Raw genomic sequence first — 13,142 nt, 5'->3', positions numbered from 1 at the left:
AAATTAGCATTAAACTGGGACACACGTGGTCCAACACTCAGCAAATGGCCTGATAGATGGGAATGTTTCTCTGTGTTACCATTCACCCAGGTAGTGAGAGTGGCTGATGGCTTAGATACCACATCACTTATCAGTGTGGCGTTTCCACCCAAGCACTGCCAAGAGAATGAGGTGTGGAAAAGTTGTGGACCATCTTCCTTGGTGCCTCGAGTGGCCTCCCAATGGCACATCGGGTGGTCCTACCTTGGAGGTGGGCTCTTGGGTGGCTTAGGAAGTAAGTCCAGAACACCGTGCTCCTCAGATCGAGCTGTGAGGTTTAACTGCTGCTACAACTAATCTAGGCAGAGACAGGGTCCTTTCTGCTTCCCGAGAGGTCATGGGTGTTCCTGTTAGGAGGGTCAACCTGGAAAAGGGGGTTTTGTAGAACAGCTGCCTTTAAGCAAAACTGTTGAGATTGCAAACATAAGTATCCAATGTTGAAACTCTCAAAGGTATTACGCTGAATTTTCTTTTGCCTCGTTTCCTTTCATTTTGTTTGAACAGCAGTTACGTAGAAAAATGGATTCACTGGGTAAGCATCGGATTTAACGTTCATGCAGACCTGTTTATGCTTCTGATGCAATCCATTCAACCAGTAAGACACCTTGTGATTTTGACTCAATTCTAACAAAATGTCATTCCCACTGATGCCACATAGGTTCCTGCGTGTAGGGCTGAGGGGCAGCCTGAGTGTGCTGGCCTGGAGCATGAGAAATATGGCTGAGTAACTCTGAGCACACCGAGTCATGCCTTGTTCTCGAGATTTAGCCATTCATCAGGAGTGAGTGGGCACGGAGGTGACGAAGTGAGTTGCCCCCCATATGCAGACCGGCAGGCCTTACACCTTGGGTGCCCTCAGCCCAGAACCCACGAGTTCTCTGCTTGATTCCCACTCCCCCCCTGCTCTCCCCTGGCCTATGGAGAGGGTACAGGAAAGAATGCTCCCGGCAGATTGGGTGGTTCGGCTTCTCAGAGGCCAATCTCAAGCAAGCCAGGCCCAGCCTTCCCTCTCTTGCTTCTCAGCTCACTGTTGCCATGGAGACCGGATGCCTCTGAGTTCTGCATTTTACCTGGAGTCCAGCCTTTAAACACCTTGGTTCAGTCACACCCACTCTCTTGGTTCCCCAGAGTGTGAAAATATCTAAGCTGGGTTTCTTTAGCCAAATGGCTCCAGGTCTTCTTGCTATATCCACAGGATGGTCTGCAGGTCTTGCTCAGATCCCGGCTTGGGGGCGGCAGCCTGCATTTCTGTGGAAGCCCACGCACTGGTTCTTTCCTTTCTGGAAGAGAAAACCTGATTTCGAACCCTGTACCACACACAGTCATGGCAGTGCCCAGACAAATGGCCATGGGAGAGATGAGCATACGCCAGGGGGTGCACGGGCTTGGGACTAGCACTGGGGCTGGAGAAAGGGCATGATCACTTTTACCTTCTTTCCTGGATCATCCCTGTACATACAGATATACTGTGATTTCTCCCATATTAACAACAAACACATCTCTTTCTACATCACACTCCCTCCCAGTGACTGCCCTCATTCTCTACTCTCCTTTACATTAAAACTCTAAAGACTGTACCTGCAGTCCCCTATTCTTCTTCTCCCATTCTCTCATTTTTTATACTATTTATTATGAACATTTCAAACACACCCCACAATAGAAAGGCTGGCACAGCGAGCACCCCTCCCCACTGCTGAGTTTGCCCAGACCATGTAGAAGCCACCCCAGACATTACCCATTCCCTCCTGCCTCAGCCGGGCAGGCTGCTGCACTCCCACCCAGAACAGCTCTTGCTAAGGTCACCAATGACCTCCAGGTTACACCCAGAGGTCACTGCTGGCTCATCTCACTGAGCCTCTCTACGGCGTACAATAGCTCACTCTCTCCCTTGGGAACACTTGTTTGTTTTTCACTTAATTTCCAAGACACCACGCTGCCACGCTTTTCTCACTCGCAGTCCCGTCTGTAGGTCCCTCCTCATCGCCCTGACTTCTCCATGCTAAGGTGCCAGTGGCTCTCTTCTCGAGCCTCTGCTAATCCGGAAAGTGACACTCCCTCCCTAGCCAACGTCTCCTAGTTTCCTGGCTTCATGTCCCATAAACTCCCAGGTTTATATTCCAGCTAGGACATCTCTCTGAACTTGACGTTTCCACGTGGATTATTAATAAGCATCTAAAACTTAATATGAAGCCAGAGTGAATTGACCTCGTCCTCAACCTCTGCCTAAACCCCATCCCTCCCACAGTCTTCCATCTGTCTAATGCCTCAGGTGAAAAACATTTTGTATTTCCTGTGGCCCAGAGTGGAAACCAGATCCTTAAATGGCCCCAGAGGCCACACTCTGACCTCAGCCTCCTGCTCTCTCAGCTCCGCTGCTCCAGTCTCGCAGCTGTCTCAATGCAAGCCAGGTGGGCACTGCATCCCTGCTCCCTTGGCCTGGGAGACCCTTCCCAGAAATCCAGCTGACTCCATCCTTCACCGCCTTTGACTTTACTCAAATGTCACCTTTTCCTAAAATCTTCTGGATGCTCTTTTATAAACTGCAAACCCTCCCTCCCTTTCCCCGCCTCATTTTGCTCCACAGTTCTCAACTCCATTCCAACATACTTCTTGCTGGATTTCTATGACCTCCTACTGTCTGCTGTGTCCTCAGCGCCTGGAACAGTGGCTGGCACAGAGCAGCTGCTCACGGGAAACGAATGCCTACATGGGCCACCGTGTGCCTCCTACAAAGGGGCAACCACTTTGGAGTTCCTGCCTTTTACAAAGGCTTTGAGATCCCCTTTTCCCTCTCTCTCATACGTAGACACATCCCCTCTTTCTCATACATAGACACACCCCCTCTCCCTGGCCCCTGGGATGGTGGAAAGGACCCAGTGAACAGGGAAAATTGCCAGAAGACTAGTGGAACCCAGCACGTCACAGCCACTGCAAGCTGCCTGTGCAGAGGACAGCTGCAGTGAGCACGTGCGTGCTTGCTCCCACGGCCCGGACCCTATAGGGCCTGAGGCCTGGATTGCACTAGGGGTGGGGGATCATTAGGGTAAGCACTATTGATGTTGAGGGGCTTCTGGAAAGAGACTTCTGGCTCTTTCTACCAGACTCAAGGAAAAACACCACCTGCCTGAAAGATTTTAACCACACTGCCTAGTAGACTAGGGCCTCTGACCCAGATAAACGATTACAGGGGCATGCACCTCCTTTCTGAAAGGAGAGGCCCTGCAGATAGGGTGTTGGTGCTCTACTTCTTGTCTGCCTCCTTTCCTCACTTCCTGTCTTGCAAAATGTACCTCTGATGAAGACAGCCATCGGTCACTGCGTACTCCCCAATGTGTGGTTCCACTGAGCCACACCCCAGGCTCCACCTCGGCTCCTCCCACTGTCAGGAGGCATGATCCCCAGGGGCTGGGACACAGTCTCCGGACTTTGGAAGGGAACAGTGCTAACTGTTGGAGGCTGGCCTGGCCAGTGAACTCACCCGCTCGGGTTTCAGTTTTTAACCTGGAACTTGGGGATGATCGCAGTCCTCTGAGGTTGGAGGAGTCCTCACTGAAGCTGGAGCACACGCCTGTCTCCGTAATGACTCTGGGGCCCATGTGATGGAACACGGGACCTGTGTCATCCCAGCTCCCAATGAAGGCCACCAATGCCATTTAGAACAGGGACCACCCATGTTTGGTTCTCAGGAAATCAATCCCATTCATAATGCACGTTAAATTCCATGATGTGGGTTGGTGGGGCAATGGTATTAACTTCAAAAGCACGCGTTGGCTACCCCGTTAGTTCTGAGAGTTCATAGGGTCTACACAATGGCCACGTGTCACCAGAAGGTCTTACGCAAATGCAGGAAAAGAAGAGAAAAAAAAAGGAATAAAGGAAGAGGGACCAGAAAAGGCGGTGACTGGAACTGAGAGAAAAGAATAAGGAAAGGAAGAAATGGAATGGAAGAGAATTAAACTCCCATGATGGAGACAGGTGCTGTGTTCCAGGTCTCTGAGTGGTTCCTCCCCAGGGGTGTTTACATGGGGTGGGTGTGCTTCCAGGTGCCACTCAGAGTCGAACTTGGTTTGCTGTGAATGAAGAGAAAATGGAGCTTGGGCCTTTTCCAGAGATCTAGGTTGCATGGGGACTAAGGAGACCCTGACTTTAGAAGAGCATGCTCATTTCCAAAGCAGCCCCCTCTGCCCCCTGGACACCACCCCCGCCCCAGTCTCTTTGCTCATGAAACTTTGGTTACTATCTAAATAGGAAAATACATGGAAGGTACATTCCTGGAAAGAGGAGGTTTCAGAGGCCTTTGGGTGGCAGAGAATGGAGAAGATCTGGTAGAGGTAATGGACAGGTAATGGACATGGGGAGTTCAGGCCATGCATGCACAGGTGGGCAGGGTAAGGCCAAGGTAAGATGGGGAGATAATAAGCAGTAGCCACAGCAAAGCCTCCACACAGGGCAGGGTAAGCCCCCTGGATGCCCTAGGTGACAGTGACCTAAAGGACAGGTAGCCATAGAGAATGACCTTTATGTTGCTCTGACGGAGGTCCAGTTAATTTGAAAGCAGGCTTATGTCCACAGCCTGATAAATGCATGATCCGCTCCCCTGTGGCTCTGGTCCCATCTCCTCCTCTCAGCCTCTTGGACCCTGCTGCTCACCCTGGCTTCCCTCCTACTTCCTGATGTGAGGAGAAAGCTTCTACCTCAGGGCCTCCCTGTTGCCTCCGCCTGGGATGCCGCTCTCTGCTTGATCACTACCTCATCCGAGAGGCCTTCTCTGACCACTGTGGCTTCCTGCCTCACAATCCCCTGCCTCCCTGCACTTGTCATCAAGAACTAATTTTGTCTGCTTCCCCCAATGGATGATAAGCTCCATAAGAAAAGATTCTATTTTGTTTACTTCTGAAGATTGCTTAGCACATGCAAGCCTCATGAAATATTTGTTGAACGAATGTGTGAACCCAAAGCCATAAGTATATATAACATGAGTTCTATTGATTGATTGGTGTTTCAGGGGGACCGCCTACAAGGAGTAGGGGGTAAGGGTGGGAAACCACTGCAGTTCAGAAACCCCGACTGCAACCTCATGAGACCCCAAGGCAGGAGCACCCGGCTCAGCTGCTCCCAAATCCCTGAACCGCAGGAACTATATGCGCTAATAAATGTTTGTTATTGTTTGAAAATGCTACCTGTTGGAGTGATTTGTTTCACAGTGGCAGATAATTGTCACAAAGGAGATGGCATGGGGGTGGGCCAGCCCAGGTTTGAGTTGATATGGGACAACCAGGCTTGTGTCTCTCACTGGTTAACTGTGCAGCCCCTTTCCGCTTCTGGAGCCAGCTGGTCCCAATTTGATTCTGCAACTCTTATTAGCCACAAATGCCACCCGTATCCTCAATAAACTTTATTTAGACACAAATAGACACAACAGAAAATACATACACAGATACAGATTATTTTCTCTACAGGATGAACAGACATCACAAAGGGAATTTAAAAAGTAGGTGCATGGGATGTAAGAAAATATTGCAAAGTCCTGGTTCACTCACACTTAACACAGACACATATTTCAGAGGGAGACAGGGATACTCCATCCCTACGGTAAGCTCAGTTGATCTGTAACAGTGCATAGGTGTTGTGAAGGTACTCTTGAAGTGACAGAATGCTCATAACACTAGCAGGACTCTGTTTAAACAAAAGACAGAATCGAGGAGCCGGACCCCGCACAGATGCTCTGCAAGCTGCCAGCGAGGTCCTAAAGCAGCTTGGCAGAAAGGCTACATTAGCTGTCATCTTGCGGCTTGAAGGTCTGCGGAACCTCCACCGTGGTGTGCACGCCATAGAGAGTTTACAGAGACACACGGAGGACGTGGCGACTCGACATGCATGCTGGCTTCGAAACCCACGGTATAGAGCATTGACAACAGGTTATAAAATGTGGCTTTGAAAAAAAAGGAATAATAGCCAAGAAGACAATGAATGCTTTGCAAATGCTGCACATCCACGGCAGTGTTTCCCACTGCGCCGCCGGTGGTCCCCCACGGGAGCCATCAGCCTCTGTGTCCTGCTCCACACCACGGTGGAGCGGGGTGGATGTCTCTTGCAAGTCTATTATTGCCCTCTAAGGTCACTCCTGTCAGAGCCACACCTGTCACCAGAACAAGCTGCAATGGAACCACCCCACACACTCCTGTCCCGACAGGCCTCCAGCCTCCACACCATCTTCGCATTTCAGATCGGGAGTCCCTAGGCAACCTCTGTATTTTAGTAAAAAATGGTTTCCACTGTACCCTTCGTGTGTCCTCTTCCTAATGTGACAAATCCAGATGAGATGAAGTTATGGAGATCAGCTCCTCCACTTCGGTAAGCATCCTTCCCATAATGTCCTGCAAGAAGACGGGGCAGAATTACCTGCGCATCCATGACACAAGGACCAGCTCACCAGCAGCAGCGCTGCACTGGATTTCCAGCCAGTGGCCAAGACAGAGATAGAAGCAGTCAAGAAAAAATATATACATATACTTTTACAAATGTATATGTAAATATATAATATATAATAAAAATATATAATATATTTCATCATATAAATATATAGTAATATATATCATAAATATACATATATTTAGATATAGTCAGTATATATTACTGTGCAACAAAGTGTGCATGTATACATATATATAGATATGTGTGTATATATATGTGTGTGTGTATATATATACATATATACATATATATATATATACTGCAATAAAGAAAAACGTTCTGGGAAGGTCACACTGCGAGTTGAAAGCAGAGTGGGTGGAGTGACATGTGGCTTGGTTTTGGCATTTCTGCCTGAGCACACCAGACATCAGTCTATTTGTCCTACCTTCCTCTCCTATGCCTCAGCTTCCTTCCTTCTCTTTCTTGCCTTATTCATTTGTTTTCTTTCTTCCCAAAGCATGGAGGCAGAAGTGTGGTTGGGATGGCTCTATGTACGTGTATGTTTACGAGTCATAGCACATCCTATGGAACCACACAGCCTGGGGCTTAGGAGAAACCAGCATCACTGAAGCTGGTGAGTAGAATGGGTCCTGAAACATTGGAGAAAGAGTTTTGTGCTGGCCTGTCCTGAATTTCTGCAACAAGATCTATCCCTTGCAGCCTAGTGCATCTGCCTACCTGGGTGGTGTGAGGAAAGACTAAGGCAGGCTAGGATTCTGGAAGAAGAAATTAAAAGAGCAGGAGAGTTAATGTTCTGCTCTGACATTCGCAATACGCTTGAAATGCAGACACTGTGAAGAAAGACAGGACACCCTGAATGCCATCCTAGGTACGTACTAATGAAAATGGAGAAGAGCCGTATCTTTGTCATGTTGCCTCAAGAGCATATTAAAAACTGTATTTACAATCCTAACAATGTGCAGAGCTACCCAAGATGTGAAGTTAAGTTAAAAGGTGGACAGAAATGCTATATTAAATACTAGAGGCCCAGTGCACGAAATTTGTGCTTGGGTAAGGTCCCTAGCAGCTGCCAGCTGCCGGCTGGAGCCTCCCTTCCCCCAGCTGCCTGCAACTGCTGGCCCAGGCCTTCCTTCCCGCAGTTGGCCGGTCGGCCCCCTCCCCTGGTTGAACTCCTGGTGAACTCCTGGTCGAGGGGACAATTTGCATATTAGGCTTTTATTATATAGGATAATCACAAAGCTGCAGAAAATTCCCACCAGTGCATTGAAAAGAAAAAGATTGAAAGGAAATACACCTGGTACTGACAACTGTCTTCAGGTAGTTGGAACACAGCTTCTCTCCTTTCAATGTTTCTATATTTCCCAAGGTTTATTTTTCTATAACGAGTAGGTAACTTTTATAATTTAAATAGGTGAAATGAATTTCTAATAGAAAAATGTGTGACTAGTGTAAAGTCAACCTAAACCATATTTTTTCTTAGCAGAGCATCTTGTGCATAGCAGATCTCAAACTTGGGTGCAGGTCGGAATCATCTGGAAGTTTTTAAAAACACGGCTGTCTAGACACTACGAGGTTCTGATTCATTTGGCGGGGCCTGGGCTCAGGGAGGCGTGTTTTTGAGGAGCTCTCTAGGTGGCTGTCATGTGCCACGGGGAAGGAGAACGCTTCCTGGAGCACATGGAGACACAGCCTAAGTGAGTTTACTCACGAAGGCTCAAGGACCATCTGCTGGGACCCTTGTGGGTGCCGGAATCACCCACCATGTAAGTTCCCAGTTCCCTAATGCTCCCTTGCCCTTCCTTCCCCCACATCAGCCATTCTCAAACCTGAGTGTGGATCAGAAAAACCAGGAGGGCATGTTCAAACAGACTACCGGTCCCCTGCCAGAGTTTCTGGTTAGTACATCTGGGATGGTGCGCAAGATTCTGCATTTCTGTCAAGTTGCCTGGGATGCTGGGCTGCTGAACCCAGGGACCAACTCTGGGAACCACTGTCCCAGCACGTCAGGAGCATAAGAAAACGGTACCGCTGTTTCCTTCAGCCCCTCCACTCTGAATACGTGTCTCATTCCTCAGGGCACATAGCTTTCCACGAGGAACTCTCTTGCTATAATATACTGGGGTTGCAGCCCAGAATTTATAGAAGAGAAGAATTATTTGAGCTGAACTAAAAGGCTTCTGCCCGGATCCCAAGCCATATCACAGCCCCAGAAACCAGACTCTAGTACTTAGAGAAACTCATCTTCATCAGGGAATGAAAGAGGAAGGGAAGGGCTGTGGGAAGGGGTGTGCTACAAGTCCCAGGGACAGAGGGACCCTTGTCCTGTAACGCAATCACTTTCTCTCCATTCCATCTCCTGACAACAGAAGAGTAAGGAAAGGAAGTAATAAATCAGAACCCTCATAAATTTGGATCTCATTAATTCAGAACTTGTGGTACATCCTGCAGAATCTGGGCTGGTTTATTTTTGTGCTCCTTATAAATAAAAATTTTGATAAACAAATCAATATGGAGGAAGCTGGAACATAAATGGTGCCTGTGCTACTTACAATTATCTTTATCTGTCAACTGGAACAAGCGGCCTTGGGACTTTGCCCTAGTGCTTTGGGGCTGTGCTGTCAGAAAGGAAACTGATATTTCCTGATCACCTACTATGTGTCAGGCAGAGGGACAGCTGGAAATACAGCTTAATTTTTTGCACAATAATTATGAACACATTGTAGCATGATACAATTTACAAAGATTCTTCACATATGCTATTTATTTAACACTTGTATCACTACTGCATGGTAAGTTGTCTATTATTATTTATTTCCCCATTTTATTGATGGAAAAACTGAGGTCAAAGTCCACAATCTTTCCACAACTCGTACCCTTGCAACCTCACCCTGGGACCTGCCGCGTGCCGCGGTGACTGAGACGTCAGCTGGGACCCAGTGGGCACGCTGAGCCAGAATTCCGCCTGTGGACGAACAAGTGCAGCGAAGTTGGAGCTCAGAAGTGTTGAGATTCAAGGACTGAGGTTTTGAATTGAGAAAAGGAAGGATATGCTGAGGGTCCAGGATCAAGAGCATTGGATAAGGATAAAGAATTTATGGTCAGCCGAAACTGGTTTGGCTCAGTGGATAGAGCGTCGGCCTGCGGACTGAAGGGTCCCGGGTTCGATTCCGGTCAAGGGCATGTACCTTGGTTGCGGGCACATCCCCAGTGGGGAGTGTGCAGGAGGCAGCTGATCGATGTTTCTCTCTCATCGATGTTTCTAGCTCTCTATCCCTCTCCCTTCCTCTCTGTAAGATATCAATAAAATATATTAAAAAAAAAAAAAAAGAATTTATGGTCAAAGCAGTTTGGAAATCACTGAGTTAAATGAAAAGTAACCATGGAAACCATGTCCAGGGGCCTGCCAGTGAGCACCCCACTCTCCAGGGAGCCTTCAGACTTTTCAAAGTCGTCTCTTGGGACACTTTTGAGGAGGGCACAGTGGCAGTTTCTGCTTTTGCTCAAGCCAGGCTCCTCAGACGTGAACCCATCAGACTTACCTGGATGGCACACAGATTGCCGGGTCCCAGTCCCGGAAGTCCTCCTCTAGTAGGTCAGAGGTGAGGCCTGATCATGTGCATTTCTAGGAAGTTCTCAGATGCTGCTGCTGATAACCCAGGACCGGGAACCACACTTTATGAATATTGTGTTAGAGAGAACTAGCGACAGGTCACTCCTCCGCTGGATACAGGAGGTCAAAGTCCAGAAGATTTATGTCTTCCCTGTCCTCCAAAGAACTGGTTTAGCCTGAGCAAGGGCAGTGTGAGGAGAAGAACAGCTGGTAAAAGTGGAGCCTACACAGTGGACAGTCAGAGAGAGGGGAGCCAGCCCCTTGTCTGCCCTGGTGATACACTGAGTTCATCAGGTGATGATGTGAATGGTATGAACGGGGATCACAGACTCCTTTAGCCACAACACAAACTACCACGTCATTCTCCGTCTGGAAGCCCTGAGGCAGGAGGCCAAGGGAGTGCAGACACTGACCAAAGTGCATTTGCAGAAAAATAGCTATATAACCAGCAGGGCTCCAGGGAGAAATATGCAAGAGCTCTGTGGGCACCCGTGTGCAGAGTATGGGCACCCCTGCACTGAGCGAGAGCATGCCCATGTCACATCAGAGGCAAGGACACGGCCCCGACCAGTGACAAGGGTGGCCTTGGGCTGCACAGCATGCCCGCCACCGCCTGGATGGAGCAGTACAAGGTGGCACAGCTGCCAGTCTGCCACTTCCCCTCACCATCCCCATCATGGGAAGTCATAGCACAGCTGCCCGCAGGAGACAACTGAGAGCTAAAGAGAAGTCTGAGGCTTGTTCTGGGAGATGCAAGTGGCTCTGATCGCAAGGCAGCCCTAAGTGAGGAGGGGGAATGTTTCTGTGTAAAAGAGATTTGCTACAAGAAACAGGAGGGAAGATTAGGTAATATCTGAATGGTGATCTCAATAAGACTTAAGAGAATGTTGCATCTGTGAAATTACATCAATACCCACAGAGAGAAGCAGACTGATCAGGAAAGTTCAGCTCAGCTGCACTGTGGACAACAGAGGGGATACTGAAGGGAACTGGTAAAGAAAACCCAAACGAGAGAGGTGGACGAAGGACAGAGAGACAGAAACAAGGGGAGAAAAGAAGGGACAGGACATCTCCGGTAGCTACTATTTCTTTTTTTTTAAATCTATATATATAAAAGGCTAATATGCTAAGTGTCCAAACGTCCTAACGGTATGATGTGCACTGACCACCAGGGGACAGATGCTCAGTGCAGAAGCTGTTGAGCTGCAGTGACTTGGCAGCAGCAGTTCTCAGATGATGCACCCCAAAACCAGAGAGGAGGGAGCCCGATTCCTCCTGGGGCCGTGCGATTCCACCTTCGGCCATGGGTTATGTTGTTGCTGGGGCCCTGAATCTAGTTTAATGCACACTTGCATTTGCGTTCTACACCCTGTATGACAGCAACTTTGCAGAGTGCCCTCTCGCATTCCAGGACCCCTTGGGGGATGTCAGAGAGCCGATTTCAGCCTGATCCCTGCAGGCCAGGCCGAGGGACCCTCTTGCCGAGGGACCCTGCTCACTCCACAGACGCCAAGGAGGCTGGCTCCAGGGCGTATCTGGCCCGTCTCGCCCAGTCCTGCCCTGCCGGCCACCTTCTAATTAATTTCCTTATAATGTGCATGAATCTGTGCACTGGGTCACTAATATATATATATAAGAAAACTGGTACTTTGTGTTGGAAACCAAACCAACCAAACAAACAAACACGCACATAAGTATGCACTGTACAGAGGTCTCCAGCTGTGGCCAAGGACAGACTCAAGGTCAACCTCATCCCCTGCAACAGGAAGCTCTGCTGTGGTCTCTTGTATATTACACAGGCTTTGTGGTAAGATTTTTTTTTTTTAAAGAAAGCATTACATGGCTCAAAAATTAAAGTCTGAAAACGACAGCTCTAGTGCATCCTCATTATTTACCAAGGGGATGAGAAAGGATTGCTTGGTGGTGACATTAATCTGCAGAGGTTTTATGAGGACTAAACCCTTCCCGGCCCCACCACTGAGACGGAATGGGAGAATGTTACAAGAAGGAGTGTCCAAGGTCACCTTTTCCAGCTGTAATACTTACAGATGAGGAAACTGGGCCTGGGGAGGGGAAACACAGTCCAAGGTCATGACGGCTGCTGTGACCAAACCTTTCAGGTCAGCTGAAGCTCTCCCCAGCGCCCCACGCAGCCCAGCCTCCCTCACACTGGAGCAAACCAGGCAGAGGTTCATTTCCATTTCAGGGGACCCAGTGCGTCATTTATTTTCTCCTCAGATGTAATCCCCTTGGAAAGATGCCCAGAGTCTAACCAAATTCCCGTCTCTTCCTGTGATCACTGTCTCAGATTTGTCTCATTCTTGACAGCAGGACCCTGGCCAAGAGGGGTCCTGAGGCCTGGGGAGGGGAGGCTGAGGACGAGGTGCTCTCTGCAGGAAGAAAGACTCTTTCTTGGCCCCAAACATCCTAGGAGATTTGCCAGACCTCAGAGGTAAGTTAAGAAACCTGAGAATTGGTCCTATCCCCTCTGATCTCCATGCAGACTTAGAGTGGGACAGCCCGTGGGCACCTGGTATCTGCTCTCCTGTTTCTTTCCTGGTCTCACACTCTGCAACCACAGCGCTCCCTACGAGTGTATCCGAATTAGTGGGGAACGGAGTGGTGCTGAAACACTCCAGCGTCTTAGGTAATTTTGTCACGTGCCTTTACCCAGAGACACTGGCAATGAATGCCTGATTCCCTAGAGGACAATATTTTTAAAAAATATTACTATTATCTCCATTTTGCAGGTGAGTCAATAGCCTCAGAAAAGTTAGTTATATAAAGTCACAGAGTGGCCAACCTGTGACTCAGGACAGGACCTAGATCCCATGATATATACTGGGGATTCCTTTCATTCGACCATGCCTCTTGCAAAGCCATGCTTCTAGGAACTGCTCTAGGAGCCTCACTTTTCCAAAACACCTAGGAGCCCTTTCTGCCCAAGGCAGTGCAGAATAGGAAATTAGAGAGACAATTTTTAGGGGCTATTATTTTTTTTTCAGACTTTATCTCCCAAAGGGAGGGCAATTTAATTGGACTATCATATATATTATAT

At 48.5% G+C, this 13,142-nt stretch overlaps 1 protein-coding gene across 5 annotated transcripts in view; it reads right to left on the bottom strand.

Annotated features, from left to right (window-relative positions):
• The window catches only part of SHISA6 (shisa family member 6), a 285,134-nt gene that overhangs the window by 143,056 nt on the left and 128,936 nt on the right, over positions 1 to 13,142 (bottom strand). For 3 of the 5 annotated variants that reach the window (XM_080680834.1, XM_080680836.1, XM_080680835.1), the window contains one exon: positions 6,321 to 6,416. The exons of the other annotated variants lie outside the window; for them this stretch is intronic. In XM_080680834.1, coding sequence (XP_080536960.1) covers positions 6,321 to 6,416 — 96 coding nt within the window. The remainder of the gene's footprint in view (positions 1 to 6,320; positions 6,417 to 13,142) is intronic. 5 annotated transcript variants of the gene reach the window in all.

Source organism: Plecotus auritus, assembly GCF_963455305.1.
Source record: "Plecotus auritus genome assembly, chromosome: 7".
Taxonomy (NCBI): Eukaryota; Metazoa; Chordata; class Mammalia; order Chiroptera; family Vespertilionidae; genus Plecotus; species Plecotus auritus.
The sequence above is the reverse complement of the archived record's forward strand: the minus strand, read 5'-3'. Positions and strand labels throughout refer to the sequence as shown.